The sequence below is a fragment of the Bombus flavifrons genome, chromosome 4 (genome assembly GCF_040668555.2).
Source record: "Bombus flavifrons isolate JBK064 chromosome 4, iyBomFlav1_principal, whole genome shotgun sequence".
NCBI lineage: Eukaryota > Metazoa > Arthropoda > Insecta > Hymenoptera > Apidae > Bombus > Bombus flavifrons.
Window position 1 is genome coordinate 11,665,580 of NC_138445.1, and position 27,834 is coordinate 11,693,413.

A 27,834-nucleotide genomic window follows, 5' to 3' on the forward strand; every position below is an offset into this window, starting at 1 on the left:
TTTAATAATAAATACCATATATTTATTTACTGACCAGTTTCTTTCTCCACGTGAAAATTAAATAACAGCACTTTATGTTGTTAAATTGTGATCTACGTTAAACCAACTCGTTACTTAACCAATTACAGAACACGCTTTATTCGATATTTAACTTCGTGGAAGTAAAAACGAACACATTAAAGGGATTAGGTGTTAGGAGATATTTTAAACCGGATATTTATTTAGCCTAGAACAAGGTAAATAACAATTTAACAAATAAACTGATTCGGAGCGTTCTTCGCTTCCTTATGTACACTTGCTTCAATTCTTCGATCAAAATCAAATACAGTATTTCAAGATCGTTACAATTCTATAACCATCGACTTTAATATACAGTAGCTCACGAAAGTATTCGAACACTTGTAGAAATCTTTCATAAATATATTATTATGTGTATTATACGAAATATAATGAAATTTCGTAGTGTTTGATCAAACATCCAAGTTGCTCGTTGCTAAGAAACCTCGAATAACAACTGTACAATGCTCCTGAACAATTGAACTGACTAACGCGATATTCTCGAACGGATGGATCGAGAAGTCGTTTCAAAGGTAAAGACAACGCGGTTCAAATTCTTACAAAGCGACATCGTTCGAGAATACGCAAAAACTTTTACCAAAGTATCACTACCGTGACGAACTACCGCAACTATCGACTCACAACTTTGGCAACGTTCCCTCTGGCTCTATCAAAATGGTCCAAATATATTACAGAAAACCCAATTCCTTCAAGAAGTTTCCAAACGTTGGCTCTCAGTTCCATTTAAACTATCCTCGAGTACCTCGAACTCTTCGAATTCCATTTTTCCAAAATCATCTGTTCTCCAATTATTCTCATTGACCTGCCACCTATTTAAAGCACTGCCGATGAATCTGCTAGCGTAATCTGACTTTGCATCCTCCAAGTCACCCAGTTTAAAATCCACCTTAATATCCTTCGCCTCCTTGTTTTCCTCTTTCTTAGGCTCTAAACCGATCACCACAGGAGGCTCTCTTTTGACCTCTTTGGTTCTATTATTCTCATCTTCCGATCTCACCTTCCCATCTTCATCCTCGTCTTCTTGCTTGTCTAACGTGGTGATCTCGATGCTAGGTGTCTCGGCTATCGTATACTGGCTCAAATCAGGAGCTCTGTCCCTGTTTCGATGCCTCAGATGATTCTCCACGAGTCTTCCAGTTAGTTCGAATCTGCTGTCACAGGAGTTGCTCTTTATCAGCCTGAATTTTACGTAATCGTTCGATCCATCGACGCATTTGAATCTATTTTCCACTACTGGTGATATTAATGGTCCATTGCTGGAGTTTACCACTTTGCCGCCATAGTAAGTGACTGACGTGCCACATTCGCGAATCTTTTTAAGAACGTCTGGTGATACGTAATGATTCGATCCACCTGACTCGGTCACATCGTTCTCGTGACAGTCGACTTCCTCATCTTCCGAGGAAATACACTGCACTCCGCTTCCGGGATCAGTGTCGGGATAATCGCTAGACACCCCAGAGCTTACGCTACCAGCATCCCAATTATTGTGGTGATGATGGTGGTGATGGTAACGGTTCATCTTGTTCTTGGAGGAAGTCGAGTCGCTCGGCGATGTGTGGCCGCTCCTGGCCTCGAAACTTTGTGCCAGAATCCTGGTTTTCGACTCACAACGGGGACTGTCTAATTCGTCCTTGCATCCAACCACCGATGCGGTCGAAGATGTGGATTTCTCCATATTCTCGAATAGTTTCGTGAGATCCTTCGCCCTGCTGGAACATCTGAACATGGCATGGTAATTTTCGCTAAATGAAGTTGAGTAAGTAGGGTAGTGCGTGGTTCGTTAGTGGTCAAAAGTTTGGAATTACTGTGTTTTCATAGAGTTCAAAGTTTAAGAAAGGAAAAAGTTACTTTGGAATTCTGGCAGCATCGAAAATTGTTATATCAATAATTTATTGAAGCGAAGAAACTTTACTATTGATATCTGTTGCGTTACTTACGAATTGATAGTAGTGAAATTAATAGTTGAAAAGTGATTCCAAACATTCGCCCAGCAACGTATATTAAACCGAGTAATGTTCATCTTTCGCTAGTATATGCATTTTACTAAACTTTTGCAAAAACTTTTGCAAACTTTTCGCAGAAAAAAAGAATCATATTCTACCTGGTAGCCTCATCCACCTTCTCCGACATTTCATCGAAATGGCTGTCATCAATGCTACTCAGATCCTTCATACTAGCACTCTTCCTGCTCTTACAATCCCGTGAGAACGTCGAATTAGACGGATTCTTCATCTTCAATGTATTCTCAAACATAAGTCTCACGTTTTTCACGGTATCAGGATCAGGTAGTTCTTCATCGATAAGCTCACGGTTTACCCTAATAGGATGATAAAAGAAATGCTTCCTGATAGACGACTGTTTCGGGCTCTTAGCATTGACATCTGAACTCTCGCAACTTCTCTGGCAATTCTCTGCGTCCGTTTTCTTCTGTATAGCTCCTGCTATCTTACAGCTTGGCTCTGATCTCGCCTTTCCAACGTTGGATGGTTTGCGCTCTATGGTTTCCGCGCGTACCGGTTCTATAATCACAACGTTATTATCCAACAGTAGCTCCTGGAAGGAATATTCTCGCAGATATTGGATCAATCCCTCGTACGTGACGTCATTGCGAGCATTAGTGTACATGTTCTTGCCGAACATGTTCGACTTGACGATCTTGTAACGAACATGATCGAACTCCTGATCGTCATCCGGCTGACACTCGATCGAATCCACACAGCTGATCGATCTTGTCAGATTTCCGTGCATCTTTTGACTCTCGTTCTCCTTTGACGATAATCCCTTGTCCGTGCAGTTAGACACGTGATCCTCATCGATGCCATCGTCGACGGATCTCCGTCTGGTGTCGCTTCCGGATTCTGATCCTAAACCCAGATCAGAGCTCTCTGATCGTGCCTCGAAACCTAAGCTTCCTTTCACTACGCTACAAGCCTTCCCGATAATATTCGATGTCTCTTTGACGATCCTCTCGAATCTACCTTCCGTCTGTTTTCCCTTAATACCATCTTTCTGCGAGTTTTTCTGCTCGGAAGTATTCCTCGCGTTCACCACGCTCGTGTTCGCTTCACGTTCTTCCTGGTTTACGCTCTAAAACGACAGAAATTGCATTTTGTAAGGAATGCAAGTTCTTTGGGATGTTTCATGGTTGAATGGTCTTATGTGTGATTACGTTTTCAATATTACAACTGCGGAGGAACGAGGTTGGGGATTCTATTAAAGAAATTGAAGTGAAAGATGTGTACGAGGAAGAGAAAGCTTTTATCTGTATATATCATTAGGCTACCTATCGAACGAAAATATTTTGTACACGTACAAAGCGCTTGATGGTCGAAAATATTTTGCAACTATATAAAGATACTTGATCGTCAAGAATATTTTCTAATTGTATAAAGACGCTTCATGGTATTTTAAATCTGCCATTAATATTTAAATTAGGTGTTAATCTTTGCCGGAGAATCTTCCAAAATTTACACATTTTATAAATCTATGAATTTATGAAAAATGACAAATTGTTCCGTTTAAACATTCTACGATTTCTAAGATTAAAATGGATAAAATGAATCGAGAGATGGAGAAACTATTCTTTATCACTTACCTCTAGGTTCTTCAGAGCTCCATCAACCTCGTCGATCTTCCCATTCGATTGCACCAGGTCGATACAATTGCCTGACTCTTGTCCATTACTCTGAAACTTCTCGTTCTTTTGCTCGTCCTTCTTAAAGGAACCAACTTCGATGGTAAGACTTCTGTGTCGCCTCTTGGTCACGTCGCTATCGATGACCTTGAGCACCTGTGGCCTACGCGACATGTCCTCCTGCTCCTCCGTGTCCGAGATCCAAATCGATTTATAGTCTTCCGCCTCCTCGACCTTTCGATCGATCTGTTCCTCTCCTACTAGCACCAGCTCGTCATCGAGCCTGTATCTACTCTCTTTGATATTCGAACACGCGGATCTTTGGTCTACAAATTCGTTTCGAAGGTAAGTTATCGAGTCCCTGTCGTCCTCGAAATCCTCTCGAACTTCGTGACGCAGCTCCTCTTTTGTGTTCTGCAGTGATAAATTATCTCTGAATAGACGCAAAGAACCGGTTTCTTCTTTTTGGCAATCGAATTCTTCAATGTTTTGCGGGCTGTTCCCTTCCTTGGTGCTGCTTTCTTTACATTTTTCCTCGTCCGTAGCGTTGCTCCTCGTGGATGATCTCTCCTCTACGACGCGAGACTCGAGATATTCCAGTGGTTTTAGGTTTGGGTCGTTCCTTTGACGGAGGTTATTGTTACGCGCGTCCTCCTCGTCGAATTCCAAACGCACGTTCGATAAAGGTAAGAGGTTCAGAACGTCGAAGTACTCTAGCTCGCCATCGTCTTCGAACAGAATGCTGTCCAGGCTCCTGTGCTCCTTCCGTTTACGTTTCACCTGAGAATGGAATGTTTTCTGTTCCTTTCAAAATTGTTTTATACTCGTTCACGTCATAATTTATAAATTATCAAGCAACCGAGCAATAAACGTATAGTAGAACTCCATTTTTGTCAGAATTCAATGGAATGAATATGTTTTCTATTCCTTTTAAAATTATTGTACACCTGTTCACGTTATGCTTTATAAATTACTAACTAGCAGAGCAATAAACGTATAGTACTACTGCATGTTTATCAGAGTCTAATTGTAGGAAGGAAGATCCTGGACCAGTCGCGGGAGTATCGATATTCCATCGTAACTTCGAGATAAACGCGACCATCCTCGTTCTCAAACACTATTCGAGATAAGAGTGAATTTATGGGGTATGGTGTATAGTGAGATATAAGGACGCGCTCTATGTATCCTATAGGAAGCATCAAATGTTCCCGACGAGAAATTTATACGTGTAGTATCGGTTAGTATTCAAATGATTAGCAAACACAGGCCAAATGATACCGATATTAAAGTCAACATTAATTTGGAATTAACACTAGAATTTAGTACATATGATATTCAGTGCGTAACATTTTCTACTTGGATTCCATTCGTTTAATTATCACAATCAATCAATTAACTCTATGTGACATTTAACATAGGAATCTCGTTTTCTGATAATCATCAAATATCTCCGTTTCATATGAGTCGCTTGAACAGTAGAAACGCAAGATTTACCTGAGTGTAGATGCAATCGATACTGCGATTTCCTTCGATTGGCCAGCCGTCTTCGACAATGTCCACTAAATCGCTAACGGTGTCCAACGACTGCACACTGCGGTAACGTCTCGGTGATTCGGGCCAGTCGAGGATATTCAATCGATCAGGATCGGTCCGATTGCCTCGAGTGTAGTGCAGAGGATCCGGAAACGAGGGGAGTCCCGAAGGAATCGAGTGAAGGCCGCAAGCAGATCTCGAGTGATACGATTTCGCCTCGTTGAATCGTTCGTACGAATCCGAAAGATGCTGTTGACTCTTGCAGAGTCTGAAATATAAAATACAAACGCATTGGAAAACCATTGAATCGAGAAGTAGAAATGTTATGGTAACAACGTAAGATATTGTTCTTGAAATAAACTGGAACTTGAAGATTCGTAGGATGTATTTCTGTTTCTTATCGAAGCTATCAGATCTCGGGATAGCATTCGCTGTATAATATACCACGTAATCGAATCCAAAGGTATTTTTATGCTAGTTATAGTAGATAGAAAATAAATGTTTAATAAATGTTATCAGATAAAATTAAATAACTTACGTCTCGAACTATAATAATTCTTTTTCTTTCGCGTAACGTATTTTACGCTATAAAAATGATTTAAACCAACAGCGAATAAAGAAATACATGGATCAATATGTGCAAAAGCGTAGAATGCAATTCAGAGAGAAAAGCAACAGTTGCGTCGTCCGAATAAGTTTTTAGTTTACAGAGATAAATTTATTCTCTATGAACCTTCTCGGATGTTCTTGTTGTTCGACTTGTGCTTGAGGAATATATACAAGTAGTTGGAGTTTCCATTTACTAAAACGACAAGAATTAAAGGATTCGGTACGCCTGTTTCAGGTGATTGCATTATTAATGCGGCTTTAACTTAGCAGACCTTTTACAGCGAACCGTGGAAGGCCGGTAGAAACAAGAAAGTTACTTGAATGACGTACGACTTGGTTTCATATAGAAAATCTTGTATGCTATGTACAAACGAGTTTCTGGCTGGTCCATGAATTTCGAAAATGTTTGGCATAGCAGGCAAATTGCAGGTTGGTTAATTTATTCAACCTGCCATACCTTTCCCTTCGAATTGACCAATTTAACGAACACTATTCGATATTATCCAACGCGAAGTGAATACATTCGCTGTTATTCGCGCACATACCGCGTTGATTGTTATTGCACATATTGTGTGTATTTTAAATTCAGTACCTTCGTAAGAGAAATACAAATTTTACCTACGATGTATTAGTTAAATGTTTGTCGTGAAAAAGCCTTAATTCTTTGATTAACGATTAAAATTAACAATTAACGATTAACAATTTGTGAAGTCACGTATACGAAGATAGTACTTGTTCAAAATTTTATACAAGATATTATATAAAATGGAGGATATTATGGGTATCGATATTTTAGCATCAATGAATTTGTTAAACAGTAGAAATTAAATTTTCTGTTCGTAAGGTAAACAGCACAAACGATTCTCTTAATTACACTACAGATATTACTTTGCTATTTGCACCGTTTCGATTAAACTGGCTACGAAGCTTGTAACTGATTGGAATGGTAATGTTCGAGCAGATATTATTCTCTACAAGAACAAGTAAAAATATCCGACGACTGGGCGAAACAGAGTATCGCGTCCTACGAACAGAGCTGTTACGTGCAGTTAAAAAGCTCGAACAAGCTCCTTATGCTTAATCCGTTCTATGGTAATTAGCGTTTCTTAATGAAAGATAGTTCCTTGTCTTGTAATACGCGAGTCACGCGATTCAAGTACATACGTTGCTTTTCTTTATGCTTTATCGTACTGTTATTTCTTTCGTACAAAACGACAGAAGCAGATTATTCTTCTTAATCGCTCGAATTTCACAAGAACGAAAATTTATTTCATTTCACGTACTTCGTAATGGTTCCAATCGCGATGATTCATTGATTTTGCCATCTATAGTGATTCTTAAGTAGACGAGACTTTCCAAACTATACTTAGTTACTATAATTAACCCAATAACGTAAGTGACGTAAGACCTTTTTACGATAAGATCACAAGGATACAGAGATCGTAATTACAAGCATTTTTATTCGATAACTAACGGATGTTCCTGAATGATGTCATCGCCGTCTCTGAGACAACGTTCGTTCTAACATACCTATCCTTCAAAGAATTGCGATCTATCAGCTTGGCTCGTGGAATCAATTGATGCCTCCTAGGCAAATCGAAGGTCGATTGCCCGAGCCTGAAGTGATGCGCCTCTCGATCGTGTCGAGATTCGTCCTCGGATATCACCGCAAGGCTCCTTGTTCGTTTCAAGAGCTTCCTGCGGTCCTGCGTGGACTGCGCTGAATTGGCCTCGTGTCGTCCCCCTTCTCTGTAATCGATCAAATTAAATATTAAACATATTAATCCTGTTTGCTTATCGTTGACGGTAATACCTACTTTTTCGATAATACCTTAAAAGGCTTTTGAAGTACTGTACATCAATAATTGATTTTCAGAGATAATTAACTAGCACTTTGAAACTTTCCTTTGTCACGAAACTTTCGTGGAAAGCTTTGTTCAAATTTTGGCCACCACGTACTAATGGAAATTATGTACTCTGATTGTTTCGAAAATTTCATTGAGAATTCGGTGACAATTTTCTTGTGCTTGTTACGAAAATTTGTCGTACTTGTAATTTCTATGTTGCGTTTTCTAATTAGTTACAAACTTGAAATTATCCACTTCATTTCTTTCGAAGATTTTATTGAATGTCCAATAATAATTTTCTTGCGCTTGTCACGGCAATTTTTAATACTCGTAATTTCTACGTATATTTTCAAGTTTGTTTGAAACTTTATCAATACGATCGTGATAGTCGAGTTTCATAACAGTGACAATGACGAAATTTCGTGATGTTTATACAACACACATAACATATTCGTGAAAGTTGTCTCCTACTATAAGAGTTGTTATTTCAAGTATGATGAAAGCATATTTAAAATGAATAAAAGGCCTTGCATATGTTTGATCAATAATACTAAGAAGAAGCATCGTGTTGGCATAAAAACGGAACCTTTTATGTCCGTGCAAGATCACCTGTTCTTTTGATGCGCTTATTCCGTGCACGAATCATAGATCGAACATGATCCGCATAAAAAATTCGCCCAATACACCGATACATACTATTTCATATGTTTACGTAATCCTTTGACGAACTCTCGCAAAACACTGTGTTTTCCAAGAAGTATCGCCTTCTGGAAAAACTTTTTGTTAACGCGAGGTAAATTAAACGACATTACGTTTTTTTTTTTAAGAAAAATGCAAATTTTGCGTTTGTCAGTAGAGAAAAGACAAAATTTCCGTAGCATTGATCCTTCTGAACATCAAAATCCATGTATACGGATAAATAATTTCAAATAGCTTACGCGCCACTTTTTATGATAAATTCAAATTATTATTTTCTTCGAAGTTTGTGAAATTATTTAATCAGTAAAAGTATAGCATATTTTTTACGAAAATTGCGAATATATTTAATTGAATAACAATCGCAGAATACCTACGATAAATGTTAAAAATAAATGTTACCTCGACGAATAATAATTTCGAATAAAATTTGCGACACTAATATGCATATAGGAGAACGTCGGTATTAATTTTAAACATAGTATTAATATTAATTATAAAAATAGAAGATTCCCTATGTGAATCAATGAATGGCTATAAACGCTGTATGTGATACGCGTTAATTAAATTTCACTATGTTCATCCTTGTTTAACGTATCCTGCATTCGCAGATATCGTGCATTCAAGCTTGATTATCGGTACATCTAAAAAACTAGTTACACGAGTCAAGATCATGGCGACAGTACTCTAGCGATTCCTTTCAATCATCAGTAATTGATCCATTACTATACTTTTACTGAATAACGATGCAGCGAAGCATCGATGTATTCGTATGAACAGAGGCCATAATCAACAAAGTAGTCACGCAACGTTCGCTTATTTGAAAACTGAAGGAAACCACGCCTTCATGGGTCTATTTGTTCGACCAGCGTTGATAAAAACTAGAAGGCAATTTGTTCTATTTCGAGAGATTTAAGAAATTGCGCTTCCATATTATCAATGAAACAATTTACAAACTTAACAAAAAACCTCAACGAACTTTAATATCTTGGAAAAATGTTACGCACGAATGAATAGAGTCGAAACGATGCATTGGAAATGTCAAATTTGACGTAATATGTTTATAACAAAGATATGAAAACTTTAAAATTGACTATCATGAATAGTCAGAATATTCGTATGATTTTTCTTTTTATATGAGAGTAAATTTGGAAAAAGTTAAAAGCATCCTGTTGAAAAATTTGTTAATGTATGAACTATTTCAAGCGAAACGTGAAACTGTAACAACTCTGTTCCTGAAATTTTTTAATTATAGAACAGATAATTCTTTTAAATGTGGAATAATGAAACAAATTAAAGTCGAAGTTGATCAAAATTAATTGCTAATGTTAAAGTATATTGAGTCATATGGAAATTATTTTAATTAAGTATATGACGTATGAATTAAATGTAGTAAAAACAAAAAAAGACCCCTGCGATTAGTTTTATTTGAACGCACAACATTTCATGCATAAATTTATTATGTATTCATATTTCCACCTCGACAAAAGCAAATATTAATCTTCGCAAAAACAACCGTATGTTTTCAACGACTTAAAAAATAAAAAATCCAGGGTTTCTATAACAAATAAAAATCAGCTTTTTCAAATTTACTAATACGTTTGTTAATTGAACAAAAAGGCGCAGGAATATTAAAATTATCAACTTTACAGAAATAAAACGTTTTATGTTTAAAAATTTAGCACCACGGTAATGACTTTTAGCATAACAATGTCAATCGTACGGACTATCAACGAAATCGAACTGTTTGTAAGAAGCAAACTCGTCAGACGACCTTTGAGTGGCTGAAAACACGACAAAGTCTCGATTATTCGATTTGTATAACCATCCTTGAGAAAACAGATCCCTAACAGCTTTCCAGAATAATTAGAGCAATCAACCGCGTGACGGTGGAAAGGTCATCGCGAAATTCGTGTCATGATTACTCCATGATGAAATGCACAAACTCAGCATTCGTGATCCGTATACTAACGACAATACGAAGTCATATATGACCATCTCGTCAGTGCATCGTGACACTTGTACAAATAAAGCGTGTAATTTAAACGATATAATATGGTAATCGAAATTCTCTTAAAATGCGAACATACGAATCCGAATATATTACGATCCAGTGAGGCTTCTTTCGATTTCTTCTTCTTTCAATTTCTTAAAAACAAATTTATCTTCTAGTTGCTCTTCAAGTTCGAGTCCCAAGACAACAACACGTACCCTCGTCATATTAAATCGTTTTCATTGCCTAATAAAATTCAACTTTGCATATAGCGCCCATTGAAAAGTAATTTACCTCTTTTCCCGTCGAATTGCCCGCAAACTCGATATCGCAAACTTTCCCTTTCTATTGATTTGACTTTAATGCATCTTCAGAAAATCAGATATTACTTAATCGTAGGACGTAACTTTTCTTGTCGCATCGTTCATGTCATTAACAGACAGATAAATTCAACGAGCTGAAAAATTCAGCGAAATTTACGACCGAAAATCACCTGCTTATCAACAGAAAAGCATCGACAATACCGTGTAATATGCTTGAAGGAGGTTACAGTTTAATTTACTACCGATGTTTTTTACTTGAAAATTTTTTTTCGGTCGTTCAACTCGTTTATTCGCAAATAACTCTCGAATACTTTCAAAAATGAATATCAAGGTACGATCTCGATGCAGTAAAAGAATCGCAGGCTTTTCTTTAGCGTGGCTAATAGCCGGCACAAGATCGTTGGTTTTTCCGCTCGAACAGCCAGAAACTGCAAGTAAACGCGTCCTTTCGACCGCCTTTGCGAACACGAATCCTTGAAGCCAGGATGCAAATGGCGTATCGTCATCTCATTGTGTTCGACTGAGCACGGCGAATCGTTACGTAAGATTTTTGCCGAGTTATCTCGGCCACTTTTACGAGCCATTTTTCGAGCTACGTGAACTGACTCGGGGCTCTTTATCTTTAGGTACTTTTCTTTTCCATCTTTTTCTCCGAAAAAATATCAGGAAATTTTAAACGGAGAACTTTTAACGAAGACCTTTCAGAAATTTCACATCTTGCTTTAGATAGTTTGCTTCATCAAAGGTTGCGTGGTTCTTTGCGACTATTTGTAAAATTACATGCATTATGTTGGCAATTAGATAGCGATCTTTTGAACTGTTTATCGTGGTTATAACGAGTACAGAAATTTTTATTAAAACTTTAAATGCTCTCAAAGAGAACAAGACAACGTTTCGATATAAATTACTTAGATAATTAAATTGCGTTACTTTTATCTTTATTTTATTAAATTGCAATGGGAAACGTCATAAAAGACATAAAGATAAGTATGTTTGCAGGAAGAATCTTTTTTCTTGATTTTCTATCGAACAATAGCCAGACAAATAACACTCTGTAACAGAAGAAAATGCCTTTTGTGCTATTCTTTTTATTTTCCTTGCAATAGTAAAAGCCCACGCAATCGAGAATTATTCAGTGATTTTCGATCGCTGGTGCAATTCAATCCTGATTACGCTCGTCTGTGCCCTTTACTCAAGCAACGCATATCAGAAAATCGATCGCGTGCAAACTCAACTCGAACTTATAGCTTTAACGGGCTTATCGATGCTTTTACGTCACGTTTTAGCACAATTTTTACGATGTTAACTAAAAATTGTCGCATGCGAACAGCAGAAAAAACGAAACGCGATAACCCTTTCGCGATTGCTTTTCGAATCCCTTTGTTTTTATCCCTCAGTAAAGTTTTTATCATGAATGAAATCACATCCGTGGTCGCCAACTTTTAATTGCATTATTTTCCTAAGTACAATAAAACGCTTTAAAATTTTCCGTGTATATGTCGCAAAAATAACATGACAAATTTATCTCATTTTTTTTGGAATCTTTATATGGAAAGAACAAATTGTATATGAATTATTATAAAAGTAGAATAATTAGTTGATAAGTAGTATTGGTACTTGCAATGTCAGACGAAGAAAACTTTTAGAGAAAAGTACGGAAAACGCTATAATTTAGGGAAACGAGATCACGTGAATAGATGTAATATAATATATCTACTATACTCCAAAATGGATGTCTGTTACAAGCATAGCGAAATGGCAGCAAGAATTTTAATATCGCCATCCTAATTTATCATCCGTCTGTATTCTCCAATAAATAAACAATTAAATAACCGATTAAACTATTCGGAAGATTTTAATGCCTGCGTGGATGAAGCATAGCGAACTTCATTCGTAAGTTTCGGTTCGCTAATCCGCGAAGAACTCAAAGTTTGATTCGCATTGATGGGTTTGCGTGAGAGCAAACTTTTCGAGGGTAGTTGAAGGGACGCTTGCACGTTTGAACGAGTTTACGATAGGATCTTCCGTGACGAAGCATCGAATACCAGAGTGATTCGGGATTTATGAACTGTTAACTGAGCAAATGGAAATGAACGTTGCGCCTTAGAACATCGGCTAATTCGATTACACTTTCTCGCCTGCTTTCTCACCGAGCGCAACATGTCTCCCCTGTTAATTAACACGAGGAATCGGAGTTAGAAACTTTTTAATTGTAAGTGCGACTTGAAATATCTTTCAACATGCTTTTAACTAGGAAAGTGTAAGCCTTTCGATAGTAAGTAGATTACTTTCATTGTACTTTTTGGAACAGAATATTCGATAGAACATTAGGATACTTAATTTTAATACTCTGTTGCGATATATAATTACAGAATATCAGCTCAGCAGTTTTTAGCAACTTGTTCGTGCCCAATTTTTGACGCGGTTTAATCTCCTTCCTATACTGGGCAAATATAACAAATAATATTTTTGTTCATCTAATGAAGATCAATTATCGTCTTACGTTTGTCAATTACGAATAATAATGTCGTCCTCTATTTCATATCTAAACATTGACATCCACTTGATAATATAAACATTGCGTTAATCAAATGTCTATTTAGTGTTACTCTTCGCTATTCATAGTTCCATTAATTTATCATTCTAACTGGCCAAGTAGAACGACGATGTTAAATACACGCTGTTGAGAATGTCAAAATAGGGACAAAAACCACAGTTCGATCATCCCGTTGAAAAGATAATAGACATAACTGGGTTAACAGCTATCGCGACGTCGGAAAAACATCTCTACCTATTGACATTCTTTCAACCCCATTTTCCTATCTTAAAGCTTCCAATCAATTTAATCAAAGCGAATTGTTAAATCAATCTCGTTCAATGATCATCAAACACATAGCCATTGATCACGATTCAAACCGGATGAAGAATTCCTCAATAACGTTCTATACATTCATCTAACGCGTTGACACTGCCTCTTCCCCCCTCATACTGTATCTGTGAACGTATTGGAATCGATACAGGCTTCCGGTTGATCGGGCGTCGATCATTGCACTCGCATGTGGCCACAAAGGAAAGGCCTGAATCTGTATGCCGAGAGAAACGCAGCAGGAATATCTTATGACATAAACCGGAAGAAGTTCCGCGGTCTGAACAGTCGATAGTTCACGTCTGGAAACAACTCGTGTTGTTCCCTTGTTCATGGGTCAAAGAAGTTTGTTCATGCTGCAGAGTGTCGTGAACATCTTGTAATCATAGTCGTATCTTAACGATCAACTAATTTTGTATGCATCGTTGCAGACGTGTTCGATGTTGATACGTAATTCGCAGATTTAGTTGGTATTTTGAAAGATTTTATTAAATTTGCAAATGAATTGAGCAGGTTCTCGTGGAAAAGGGATTCGTAAAATAAGATGATGGATCGAATACATCGTGTTGGAAGTTTGGATGTTCTAGCTCTTTAAATAAGAACTAAGTTTTGATCGATAGCTATACTGGATCTCGAAGACTTTTGTTCCTTTTACATTTAGAAAATAATACGGGCTGTTTTTTCAAAGAGTGGCTTGTCAGAATTAATTCTGATATATCGCATGATGTAGAAATCAATTCCTGGTAGATTATTCTACCATTTTTTTTTTTCTTTTTTCTTAAGAATCTTCTCTTACAGAGTATGACAGCACGTTATAATTTGAAACGGCATTTAGGAAGACTGCTAGGTTATTATAATGTTCCTCTCTGTGATATATCTCATTTCAGAAGTTATATTTAACTTATCTTGTTTCAGATTTAAATATACTATAGTCGGTAATATTATACTATCAGATTCGTTTAAAAGAAAAAGTCCCTCGCAAAAACGTCAGAGAAGTATTTAAAAAAGTACAAACTCATAATGACTTGACAGTTGTAATATCCTTCCTAGCGATTAGCATTTCTATTATCCAGTAAATTACCATTCAATTGAATAAGCAATATTTCGCTGCTAAAAAATATCATTCTCGATATTTCCAATTTAAAATTCCCACCTGCTTAATGTCACGCCATTTCACGTGCATACAAACTTGCCACACAAACTATATGGTAAAACTTAACTAATATAACAGACCAGGGAAAACTGTTAAACATCGAAATACCTTTTTTCCACAGCTATTACTTAAACCATTCCCTATACACAGGAACCTCTAATTACTTCCAACACCGTAGTTCGAGAACTGGTCGTTTGCACGAAAACAATCGAGCTGCAACGGTACTCGAAACTGTTCGATTAACTACGAAACGAGGGTTGTGCAATAATAGTTCGTTTTTCACGCGTCGTTTCGTTGAGCACAAAGTACGGAAATGTGACAACGATCGATTCCGGAAGATGGAAAGACTCATTCAACCTTGAAGCAGGCATCGGTATTGGAAAATCGGCGTAATTTAGCAGATTATTAGAGATCACTCGAGTGCATTGCATCAATAGTGGATCGCAGAGTTTTCTGCATTCGCGGGAAGTTTGTAGATGTAAAAGTGCACGTAATACATTTAATATGCAAATATATGTAAAATAACAGAAGCATAGTGGCACACATTAGTTAAAATTTCTTAGTTGTCGGCTTCTTTGCCCCGTGTTTCATCTGCTTCGTTCAATTAGCAATATTTGGTTGTGATTTCGTAACGATTCGAATAATATAACTTTACTTAAAAAGTAAAGAGCACGATGAGCTTCGAATATTTCAATATATTTTGAAAAATGTAAGAAGAAAAAAAGGTGAAAAAAAAGAAAAATGTTAGAGAATAAAACAGTTCTCTACGTAGATTCCATCTCTCTAGTTGCGTTCGTAAGAATATAAATCCGAATAAGACGAGTCATGAAGACAAAATTACAAGAACGCTGAACCATTGATCTACATTAAGCCCAAAGTTAGGAAATCAACATCATCGTGTCATCAAATTAGCGTCGTACTCCATCGTGCCACAATTTCTCATCTCACGTCTGCAATAAGCGCCTTAATGACCGCGAATTGGCGCCAGTTAACGAAGAAGTATGAAACAACGATAATCGATTAGCGGTGTTGAAGTTTCGACAGAGATAAAAATGTCGCTGGTAAAGCCATTTCTGACGTCAATTCTCCTTCTGGCCGAACGACCTTGATTCAGCGAAAATCTTTCAATGGACAGAATATCGAATGCGCGAATTATATAATTGTCGAGGTAAAAAAATATACACAGAACGAAAGACCATGACTAATATTCTTGTAGGATTAACAGCTTCGAACACGATTAATGGCCACGATATTTACGTACGTGTTCCGGATAACCTAGACGCGCGTTACGTAATGGAAAACTGGTTTGTCGAAAATATCGCGAGTGCGTGCGAATACCTCGTTCCTTTCCATTTCTATGGATCCACAGTAAGCTACTCAAAATTCAGGCTAATTACCACGAACGCAGTATTACAGGCTATTGACCAAACGTGTTACAAAACCTCAGGATAAAACTTTCTTCTTCCTTGTTCAATAAGATATCGAGTAACTGGGAGTATACTTGACGGAACGAGTAGAAGGAAGTTGTAAAAATTGGAAGCGAAAGAAGAAGTAGGAATAATTATATTGGGTGGACTAACTTTTTCTTTAGGAGTAGCGTTTTGAAAAGATTGAATAAATTATTTTTACTCGCTAAAATGTTAGTTTCCAAGATGTCAATTTAGATGGATGTAAATGTAATAATCGAAAATGAATAGATGTAAGGGACGTAGAGGGAAGCTATACAAATTGGAAGAAGCGCGAATAGCAATACCGAAGGGGATGATACTTTTTTGGAGACTAATATTTTAGGATATCTATTTCAAGGATTTAAATTTAAACAGACGCAAAAAAAAAGTGAATGGGGAGAGAATTAGTATAGTAGGGTAATTGAAATGGGTTTGACTGATTTTCAAGAGACCTAGTTACTTTGATAGACTACTTTCGCTCACTAGAGTAATGTCACAGTAATTGGAGCTCTTGAATATCAGTTACATTTTCAACTACCTTACAGTGTAACAATTTCTGCCATTCGCTTTTCAAATTTATCCTTAAAAAAATTGATAGCTTCCACCAAGATTAATCAAGTGCACATTTTCAATAAATTGAGAAACTCCTAACAAGAACACTCTTGTCAAATTTGTCAACTCTTTGGATAAGCGTTCTAACAGTCAGAGCAAAGATTCACAAGGACAGCTCTTTTATTACAAATCCTTGGTTTTTCCTCGGCAAATCTCTCTCACTTATATCACTTAACAAAAGTCTCGATTATATCTCAAAAATACCATCTATTCTATTGGACACAGAAATATCTCATTCTCTTACCCCTTTACTCTTCTACTTGACAAATTCTCTTCAAGACATCAGATTCTTCGATTCTCCAGAACAACAACGATCCTAATCTATGAACTGAGGAAAAGACACTCGCGACAACTCTCAAATAGCAAAACACTCGAGGTAAATCGAGTCCGAGAGTAAATTATCGGACGTTCCTACTCTCCGCGATCTAAGATCGATCTTTGAGCGATCTACGTACAAATGTACCGGCTTCTCACTTTCTCGTTCGCGGATCGACTGGCGGATATCGTTGTCGTACCTGGCCGACCGATCGCCACTGTGCACCTGTTCCCTCGACAGGACAACGTGTCTCCGTTCGAATTGTCTACTCGTAGTGGGAGTAGAGTGTACACCGTACACCTTAGCCTTAAAGTATGACGTCATTGATCCGTTGACTCGGAAGCGAGACAAGTTACGAAACCTAACCATGGAATCGTTATCGATTTTTCGCGCCGATCGGTAATCTTCATCCTTTTGCAACGAAAATAGGGTTTCCATGGAAAGTCGTTGTATGAATGAAGGTGCATAGGAAAGAGAAAATTATGTAACGTAGCTCTTATGATCGATTTTTCGCGACGACCTTCGAGCTTTTACAATAACATGGAAAATTTCTATAAATTCTGGAGAATTAATCGACTATCAAACACGAAGAGGAGAAAATTGTGAAACGTAGTTTTTATCTATTCTGAGATGTAATTTACTTCGGGGTAAAAGCCTGTAATGAGTTTCATCTGGAAATTGCGAATTGATTTACTCAGACCGTTGGTCTCTTCCTATCTGTTCGGTCAGTTGACAGATTGTAATTTCTCCTGGATAACAGGATAATAAGATTTTGTGGGAAATTTACTGAAAAATACATTTTTTTAAGAGAAGAAGCTGTCCCCGTAGTTTAAGGGAGGTTTGAAATTAAAGTAACGAGATCAGATCAAAAGTTGATAACATCACGTGGAAACATTGAGAGGAAAAGCATTGTTAGTAACCTTCTTTTGCGTGCTATTATTTCTTATCGCTCTGTTTGAATTTTCATGCACTTTGTGAAAAAATACTTTGTGAAAAAGTAAAGAACTGTGAATAGTTCTTTACTAACTTCAAAGAATAATTAACTGTGGAAATTAGTCAAATGTGAAGGTAAATCGCGAGGCATTGGGTGGAAGACGAGTGCTCTTCGAGGTTTCCACTCTCTGGGGATTACAAAGAGATGAATGATCCTCGACAACTCTCCAGCAAAGGTATTTCGAGCCCATCTGATATCCAATTGCAGGTCATTTGTGCCTACATTCTCGACATTTATCAACACGAGTTTGTTGAAAGTTGATTTATCGTATCAAACTACTTCTTGATGGAAGATCTGACCCAAAGCGCAGACTACCCAATGGCCATTTAATACTACTCACTTCCTCCAAAATAATCCCTAATGGCTGGCTGACTATTAGGAACGTTTCTAAGGGTTGCTTCCCGCTTTCAATTACTATTTCTATAGGCAGGGTCTCTCTTGGATCAATGGTGGCAAATAATCTATCATTGAACGAGTTTCTCCCTTTGAATGTTGTGATGTGGAAAATTTCTCCGTATGGAAGGAAGCACTTCTTCTACGAGAAGAATTTCTAGCAGTGGGAAGATTGAACTGAACGTTTCCGGAACTGAATAATTCTAAGAATAAAGAAGAACGGCAGAACATTGGAAAAATTTCAAATTAAGGATGTTAAGACGGAGGAGTTGTGGCAGGGAAAAGATTATAGAAGAGCATAACGAAAATTGCACTGATAAGAAATCGTTTAAGTATTTCTCGTAGAAAAAGAATTTAAAAAAAATAACGCAAAAATATCAAGATTAATAATAACAAGTAAAAACTGTATAAAAGATGTAAAAGTTAAATTTCAGCACTAAAAAAAACAGTATAAAGGTGACAAAAATAATGTGATGATATAAAAACATCATGGTGCCAAAAAATAAGCTGTTTACCTACAACGAACAGTACAAAGTCATTAAAGAAGATATACTAGCGATTCTACTAACAAGCGATGCTATAAAGTAAAAGAAAGATTACGTAAATATATACATATATATATATACAAATATATGATAATGAAAACATCCTTCGAATTCTTCGAATATCCTAAGATTTTAAGCTAGAAATCTGGAAAATTGCAGCATTATGCTATCAGCGTATCTAATTGCTGATGTAAATAGCTCCACTATTTCTAAGAATTACTCTTTCTCTCTTGTTAAATGACTTTTATTTCGTGTCAGAGCGTTTAACATATAATAGACCCTTCCGTAATTATCGAAAAAGAAAACAAACGCCCCCGCAGGACAATGGATGAACGTTATTATTCCGAGCATCGAGAATGACGTGTCAGGGGCGTCTACAACAATGTCCAATGTCAAAGACCGCAATAAGACTCGAAGGTTTCCTGCTAGATACGATCGTAGTCGTAAAATCCGAGGGTCAAGTGGCAATGACCCTGTACCATATTTTACCAGAATTTGACAAGGTCCAACCTAACGCGTTCAAACAAATGAAACCGAAAGGTGAATTAATGAGGTGGAATTGTAAATGATATAACTGACATTGATAAAGATTTTCGAATTATATAAGCAGAGAATATACACTACTAATAATTTTAAATCATTTTGCTAATTTCAGTTATGATGTGTTATTAACTTGAAATTAATTCTGCAACCATCGGTAATATTTTTTTTTATTACAATAAATTCAAAATCTATGGTAGGTTTTTTTCAATTCGTAAGGTTCTATGAAACATGTAATCATACCAAAAGTATGTATTGTTTATCATTTAAATTCCACAACTAGTAAAATATCGTAACATGAACGGATCGCCTCTCTTTTAAATAATTTTGAGAAGAATCTTCAACTTGCGATGCAATATTATTGTACATAATATTTGAACGACTATTACAACGGAAATCAAAGATTATAAATATCGAACATGAAATAGTTACATCATTATGCTACGTGTGTCGTTAGTTCGATGAAACTGCAAGATCTATAAAATCTCACAGACAGAAGCGTATTGCGAATATAAGTCTGGTCTCTAACGATTACCTGACTTCTCGAGCGATTTTTAAATCGCACTTTATCCCACTTCGTGACTTTATCGTTAACGCGAGAATCGTTAAAAACAGCAAAAAGGTGTGCAATCAATGAAAAAAGAGGACGACCAAGAGCATAATGTAGAATTCCTGGAACTGGCAAAGTTCAACTCGGATAAAACATCGACGAATAATATTCTCGTTGAGGAGAAAAATTAGAAGCTGCACAATATTTTCTGAACGTGATGTATGCTAATAACGTTAAATTGCAGTGTCAATTACAAGTAGACGTAAGTAAATCATGCGCGTGACACGTGTAGCTATATTCTCTTCAGAATGCATCACATTACACAAATAGACGTGCTTTGAGCTAAATTCTATTTACATGAACATCACATGAATCCGCAGTTTCCATTAAAACAGACAGAAAACAAACAAATGTAATCTCGTATGTGTACCGTATCTTTCCACTTTTTCTCATAAATATGCAAATATTTTCTAATTATATATATATATATCCTTGCCTGTCACACTGTACTGGTCCTTGTGTATTGTTCCATGCTGAATTTTAATCCGTAATCAGAGTGCCTCGACTCAAAATAATTCAGTCCCCTGATAGAGGAATGTCGAAGCTACCAATATGATGATTTCAAGGACTACAAATGTAAAAAATTACAAAAAAAATATTCGGTCATTATTTCCTACAATCTATTCTGTTTACCAACACTGTACGTCTAATACAAATAATTTTCTTGTAAAATTCCAAATAGTTTTTCACTTTCACTTTCATTCGACTTGCATTACTTTTCAAGTACGAAATCTTACAAGATAAAAACAAATTCATTACCTATTCGAATTCAGCATAAGAAAATACCTTAATCCTCAAATGACAAAGATACTTTCTAAACTATAGCATAACAATTAGTTACCATTTCTCTCTCGCCAACGAAATTACAAGCGTTTGCTTCACTACGTCCCTAGAAATGTCGTATCGGTGACCAAAATTCCGGTAACTCACGAAAATGGAACATAAAAGACGCATAGTTTCATCGTTATAAAGTCTCACGATGCACGGTATTCCCATGGAACAACATTTGGATCTCTTCCGTTTTCCGTGTAATCCCCGGAAGATTTAAGGAAACGTCACCGTGTCAAGGTGAAATGACACCAAGCAGAACCAACCCGCTTTATATCCGGCAAGTGCAAGAGTTAATTTTTCCACGAGCCCGCCTGAGACGAATTAAAAATTCAGCGACTGTTTTATCGGGATTATTCGACCGTGACACAGTGTCCAACGTCTGTCTTAGACGTCAGCCGGCCGGTTTCAATATTTCAATCGAACCTGTCTTGTATTGTAATGTCGGTGTGGAAAAGGTTTGCAACGCGTCGAAAAGACACGTTAGTAGAACCTTTTAAATATTCATGCGGCTTTATCCGTTTCTTCGGTTTCAGGGAAAAAAAGAAGATAAATTAGTCGTTGCTCGATGAAATCGATATTGTATAACCCTCGAACGAGCTATTTCAAGAAAGGATAGCTGAGTAGCGTAATTACTCTCGATAGTGTTAATTGCCGGTAGAGTAAACCACGAGTAATTAATTATCGAGAAACTTTAATGAAAACTTTAATATCTTCTCGAAGATATGAAAATTATGCGCAGATAAATACTTCTTTAAGTATGTATTTGTGTAAATTTGTGTTTTTGCAGATAGTGATAAAGGAACTTGAATAAAAATAATTATTATTTACATATGTATTTTAATTTTTTCTATGTTCTTGTATTTGTATGCGTACTTTCGTACATTTTTGCATATTCACACATACCATAAATTCATAAACAGGTGCGGTACAACTGTACGTATATTGCATCATATTTCTATAAAATTTTGACGAAAATCAATATTTATCTTCCGGTAGAAATAATAATTTTTTACGCGGTCATAAGAGTTATTATCACTCTTGTTATTTGAAAAGAAATTCACACCATTCTCATAAAATAAATCTTAATAATATAGCTGTAGTTCTAATAGACAACAGTGATTTTTAAACACATTTCGTGAATAAATTTTCCACGGAATATATAGACTACAGCCCAAAATTGTATGTATTCGTCATTGTAATAAATTATTTAATAAAATATTAAATAATTACAATTTGCCACACAACCATCAAATATTGATAATCAATGTCATATTCAAAAGTCCTTTTCGAATATTTACGATTATAAGAAATTTATTTACCAACTTTATAAGGAGTTATATGTTTGAACGAATATTTTCACAAATTTTTAATTAAATTTTTTATTTGATTTTTAAATAAATCGTAGAGAGATCTAACAAGACTGAACGAAGTTCTTTGTACGTTTGATGACGAAGAACACATTCCACGAGGAATCTCGTTTTTCGTTTCGTGTTCAACGAGTTGCGAACGCAATGTCACGTGAGACCACGAAGAAAGTGACCATGGCGCTTGGCCTAGGTACCACTTACACCCGAGTCACCTGGATATGCACGACACGATACTTTCCTAACGATCGACCAGCTTTTATTTTGCCCCTTTCCTCTTAGCTCGCGTTTCACGTGTCGCTCGTTTTTCCTGCTGAACATTTTTATGCTATTACGCGAACTACCAGCGGAAAAGTAAACGCGAGCATTAATGATCATCCGATTCTTATAGATTTCCATTGAATATTTTATCGGTCTATTTTTATCTGTCTAACGGTGTTTATTTCCTCTCTTTTATATCAGCTATAAGCTATATCTTTCATTAACGTGAGCTTAGTTAACTTTTTCAAGATGTAATCAACAAGATTTCTATAAGCTGAAGAGAATTTTTTTATCAATTATTATTAGCAATAGAAATAAACCTTTTTTGGCATGTTTGTAAAGAAGATACAATTCCCTACAATTTAAAACTAATTTATCGTTTATTACAGTATGAACCTTTTTTCATTTATCGTAGATACTTTAAGGGAGTAGATACGCAAAATTTCGCATCGAATTAAATTAAAATTAACATCGTAAACATTAAAGACGAATTCCACTGTTCTGTTTCATTTTTTTCGTGAAGGGAACAGTTGGATAAAAACACGATAAATTTCTCACAAGGAATGTTACAGCTATGCCAATCATCGTACTTGAAGTTCTCTTGTTTTAAGCGAATGGAAGGAAAATACGAGAGAATCTCCATTACGGCGGAACACATTTTGAAAAGCGGGATTAACGAACGTGAAATTGCGGTCTGTTTAGAGAAACGTTCCTGATAAAAGGATGAACGTGTACCAATGTTCATGACAAAAAGCACTACACATGCACCTTAACGACGCAGCATTCATCCACTACGTTAAACGATGTGTGTGTTGCACGCTTTCTCTGACGACTTAATGCGTTACCTGCGTTTTCGTGTGCTTCCTGATCGAAAAAACGATGATCGATGGTAAATATATTATAGAAAAGAAATTCGAGGAAATACGAGGACAGTAATTTCTATCGCTCCGATGAAAAACGTATATACTATGAAAATTTAAAGATCGAAAAAAGAAAAATATTTACAAAAAGGTACCTTATTGAAGGATGTATGAAAAAATTCTGAAAAATATTTCCAAGGAAAATACTTGACGTTGTTCGTGATTCGTGGCTGATCCTCGACTGGAGTAACAAGTAAAAAAATTGCTATTTAATTTCATCCCCTCTTTTCCACCCTTCACGATGAATCACATAGTTGCCAAGGATACCATTTCGTCCCCGTACGAAACAATAGCGCAATCCCGTGTGAACCAGTGTAGCGACTCCCTCAATTTGTTCGCCAGGAAACGCTTGAATCACCTGGAATCGAGGTGGAATGATTCACATTGTTAATTCATAACTCGCATACTGAATACTTTGTCTGCAATGAACTCTATAGAAATTTCAAAAATAGAAGAAACTGATATTACGGATCATATTTATTATTCCTTATTTAATACTAAAATATGAAACCAAAGATTGTACCAAAGAAATAAAACAAGAAAAGAATTATAAATATTACAAGAAGAAGAACGAGCTTTCATCCATATATTTTACGAAGAATCATTCAAATTCTCAGAAGTTCATCGTTGTGAATTTATGAAACTTCGATGAAAAATTAAATACTGATACGCGCGATATCTCATGGCAAATATTTCCCAAGTTATCACAAAAGTAAAAATTGCCCAATATACATTAAAAATTCTGATAATGTTTTCACTTGACCAATTTATAAAACCATTGTGATCAATTTTTGCATTCTATAAATAGAGAAATAAGCTATGTTTTGACAGAATGACATAAAACTCTCTAGTCGAGGCGATTTTTTCCGTGTCGTATAAGTAATCGATAATTTAGACTTCATTACCATGGAAAACGAGAGAAATTAAATTCGTGAAAGTGATAAGTAACTCGAGCAGTACCTGTAATTCGAACCAGGGTCGTTGACGTGTCGGAACCAATCTTTACAGTCACTTTCGATAGAAGGATCGAGCACCGGAAGAGACCCAAATGGAGGCTGTGGTTCGCGAACCGCGATCTGGAAAATTTCCTCGAGGCTGCGATCGTTTATCGCGAGACACGAACTTTCCGTGATTCTGGTATGTCACGCTCGGTTACGTAAAATTATTTATGCTACATACATGTAATTTTTTTATCTTCATTTTGACCAAGGAATCGAACTCCTTGTTATCCTACTGTGTTATCATACATTATTCCTTTTAACATCTTTCCTATATTACAATTTTCAAACAGCAGTTTCTCGAAAACAAGAGACGATCTCTGGAACGAAGAAACTTTATTCTTAGTTTCCGAGTCATATTTGTATACAGAATAATATTTTCATAACATCCAATTGTAACATCCTGTCCATTTGAAACATTCTCTATATTCTAATTTTCCTATACAATTCTCCATTAGATGTTCCGAGTTCTTCTACTTATCGCCTATATCATTTCTTTTTCTCTTTCAATATAATCTCCTACTAATGAAGCTGTTTATATCTTGCACCATTAAAGTCAAATTAAAAATTATCCATTAGAAATTCTCTACAGATCTTCTGCAGATCCTCTCTTTTTAGAGATTTTCCGTAGCAGTTAAATCTTGCGTCTTACGTACATTGAGAAATAGCGGTGCAAGCAAGATAGGAGATTATGCAAATATATATGAGAACGAGCAGACACGGTTAAAGCACCGGTTCATCTGAGCAGTCACGTGAAAGGGGAACGATAAAACTGTTTCTTCTACTGCGTATGCATATCGAGCTTTAACGATGGTGAAGGGGTAAAAGTTGGGGAGAAAAGACGCGTAAAACTACAATGCGTGGAAAGAAACGAGAATAGCCTGTTCGACGCAATCAAGGGATCGTATCCGATGGAGGAACTGCTCTTACCTAATGTGGACATCAATTTTAATATTTCCACGCTTCGAGGCTCGCTGCCTCCTTTACGTAACTTTTCGTGCTCGCTAAACTTAAAAAAAAAAAGAACAAGAAAGAAGAATACATACGTGCATGTAACGATTCTATTATTATGTAAGAGGAAATCTTCAGCGAGGTTGACCACAAATTGATCGTTAATCAATTTGATGGACGTCGAAATCTATCGACTGTTACGAGATCGATTTTAGCTAAAATCTTAGGGTTTCGTGACTAGCAGGTTATCCAGAAAATTCGTACTGATTTTTCAATAAGTAAGGAAACTATATATTAACCAAGTACATCAAATGGAAAAAAGAGTTCCCTGCTACACAAATTTTTAATATTCTTAACTCTTTGCATCCTAACAACTAAATTTTATTCTTTGAAAAGACACATGAAGAGATAATTTTTTATACTTTATATGTGAATTCTACATATATTCATTGATTTTTAAAGGATTAATCATTATGACGAGTCGCTTATAGCACGTAATGATGAATCGTATCTATGATCGTGATCTTTGCAAATGCAAACATAGAAAAGAAGTAATGTCATTGTACGTAAAGAGATATCAAATGGAGAGTGTCGCAGTTTTTGTTAAATAAAATGGAAAGTAGCATTAGTTGCTCGTCGTCGCGTGATTCCTCCTAACTTCGGAAAGGTCAGGAAGCAGAGCCACCATAGCGACAGCGACAGCGGATGTTGCACAATGAGGGCCATGTTCATGTTCTCACAAAAGAATTTCATACGAGCCGATGACGGTTTGAAGACAAGCCAAGCTTTTGGTTAAAACGGTCGTATACTTTCTCGTTGCTTTTCATTGGAATTTTTTATCGGAGAAAAATTTTCTTTGTTCTCTCTACCTCGTCGGAATGTTTAAACGGAGAAAATCTACAAGAATAAGGAAAATTTATGGAAAATTTAAACTTAATGATTGTAATTTGCAAAGTCGTTTGCAATAGAGTTTCTAATTACAAAAGCATTCGATTGTAAAATAAATTCTGTTCTCTTTATGAATAATAATGTCACACCATTAAAATAGTAATATAATGTGGACTGTTGCCTATCAAACGAAAGAAACTTCTCGAAATATCTCGTAAAATATATAATCAAATTGAGTTTCATCTTTCGGTTAGAAAAATGTGTTTTCTTTCCTGCTGGAAATAATTGTTCCACCAATATACAAATCCTTGCTTCCGTCAATGTCTTTCCCTGAACTCACACACATTTCCCATTTTCACCTGATGATATCTCTCGATCGACATACCACGATCTTACTTCCAACTAATCGTTTTCACGATTCACGCTCGTTAACGCGATTTCTAACAAAACTATCTTCCAACTCCCATGCACATCGCCAACAGAAACAAAATTAGTAATATCGCTATCTATTTACAATATAATTAGATATTTTGAAGTAATTAGATTAAAAAATTATTTTGTAACCCAATGCACGTAAAGGACCAAGAGAAAATGAATTCATTTTGTAGAAGACGTTCATACGTCTACCTTCACGATAAATCTGGTACAAAAGTTGGTTATTCTAGCAGAAGAACGTTCGCTGTTATAATCTTTACCACATTTCAAACGTATGACGCACGAAAAGTAAATGTCGCACGGATCTAAGTTTTCTTTTTACAATCACATAAAGAAATGCGATTTATCAATTACATACTAACGTCAACCGTTACCTTCAACTAGGCAATCGTCATATTTAATGCAAATTAACAAGAATAAATATTTGATACATACAAATGAAATTGTTCGAACTAACATTCCAATTTCTAGTAATAGGAAAACACAAGCGTAAATCTTCATCTTCTCAAGCGACAGAATTAACCTTCGTAAAAGGAATCAAACGTGTAAATGGCTTAGTGAGACGATACACGCGATAAAATCTCTAATCCGTAGAATGGTAACTAAGCTTGTGAATAAAGCTGAACCTTGATAGGAAATCTCACATTTCAAACATTTCACACGTTAGAACACATTGCTATACCTTCTTGAGAGATTTTAACAAAGTCCCACACAAAAATACGGTATTTTTTGAAAACAAAGAACATTCACACCATTTTTGTCACTAAATTACTCAAATATAGATAGTACCTGGCGTTTCCAGCGTTCTCCACGAATTCCATCGTCACCTGACAGTAAACGATCTTCACCGCGAACATGGTGCACCGGCATCGTTCACGTCCACGGGACAACGTCGTTCAGCGTCGGTTTCGATCGCGTTTTCAGAACAGAAATGAATGTTTCCAGGCGAGGTACCCGAGCGAATTTCGATGTACGCTTGTCGCAGGCCCTTTG

The 27,834-nt window shown here is 36.3% G+C and overlaps 2 protein-coding genes across 4 annotated transcripts in view; one reads left to right on the forward strand and one right to left on the reverse strand.

The window, feature by feature from the left end:
* jv (javelin) lies at positions 1-27,780 on the reverse strand. 2 transcript variants are annotated; one of them, XM_069111770.1, is made up of 7 exons: positions 23,828-23,854; positions 23,665-23,750; positions 7,388-7,606; positions 5,210-5,516; positions 3,677-4,495; positions 2,183-3,168; positions 1-1,799 (listed from the first exon to the last, which is right to left on the reverse strand). In XM_069111770.1, the coding sequence occupies exons 1-7, from the start codon at positions 23,837-23,839 to the stop codon at positions 767-769; spliced, it is 3,462 nt and encodes a 1,153-aa protein (XP_068967871.1). In that variant the 5' UTR covers positions 23,840-23,854; the 3' UTR covers positions 1-766. The 2 variants fall into 2 exon arrangements, with proteins under 2 accessions (XP_068967871.1, XP_068967872.1); XM_069111771.1 differs by lacking the exons at positions 23,665-23,750; positions 23,828-23,854 and adding an exon at positions 27,631-27,780.
* Positions 1-27,834, forward strand: part of MCU (mitochondrial calcium uniporter) — a 75,417-nt gene that overhangs the window by 31,766 nt on the left and 15,817 nt on the right. The window lies entirely within an intron of this gene.

Excerpts from the sequence above, each read along its gene's own strand:
- jv (XM_069111770.1), bottom strand. Across the intron at positions 7,607-23,664 it reads TTCATACATCCTTCAATAAG|AGAAGGGGGACGACACGAGG; the intron begins GTACCTTTTTGT and ends GATCGATTACAG. Across the intron at positions 4,496-5,209 it reads TCGATTGCATCTACACTCAG|GTGAAACGTAAACGGAAGGA; the intron begins GTAAATCTTGCG and ends TTCCATTCTCAG.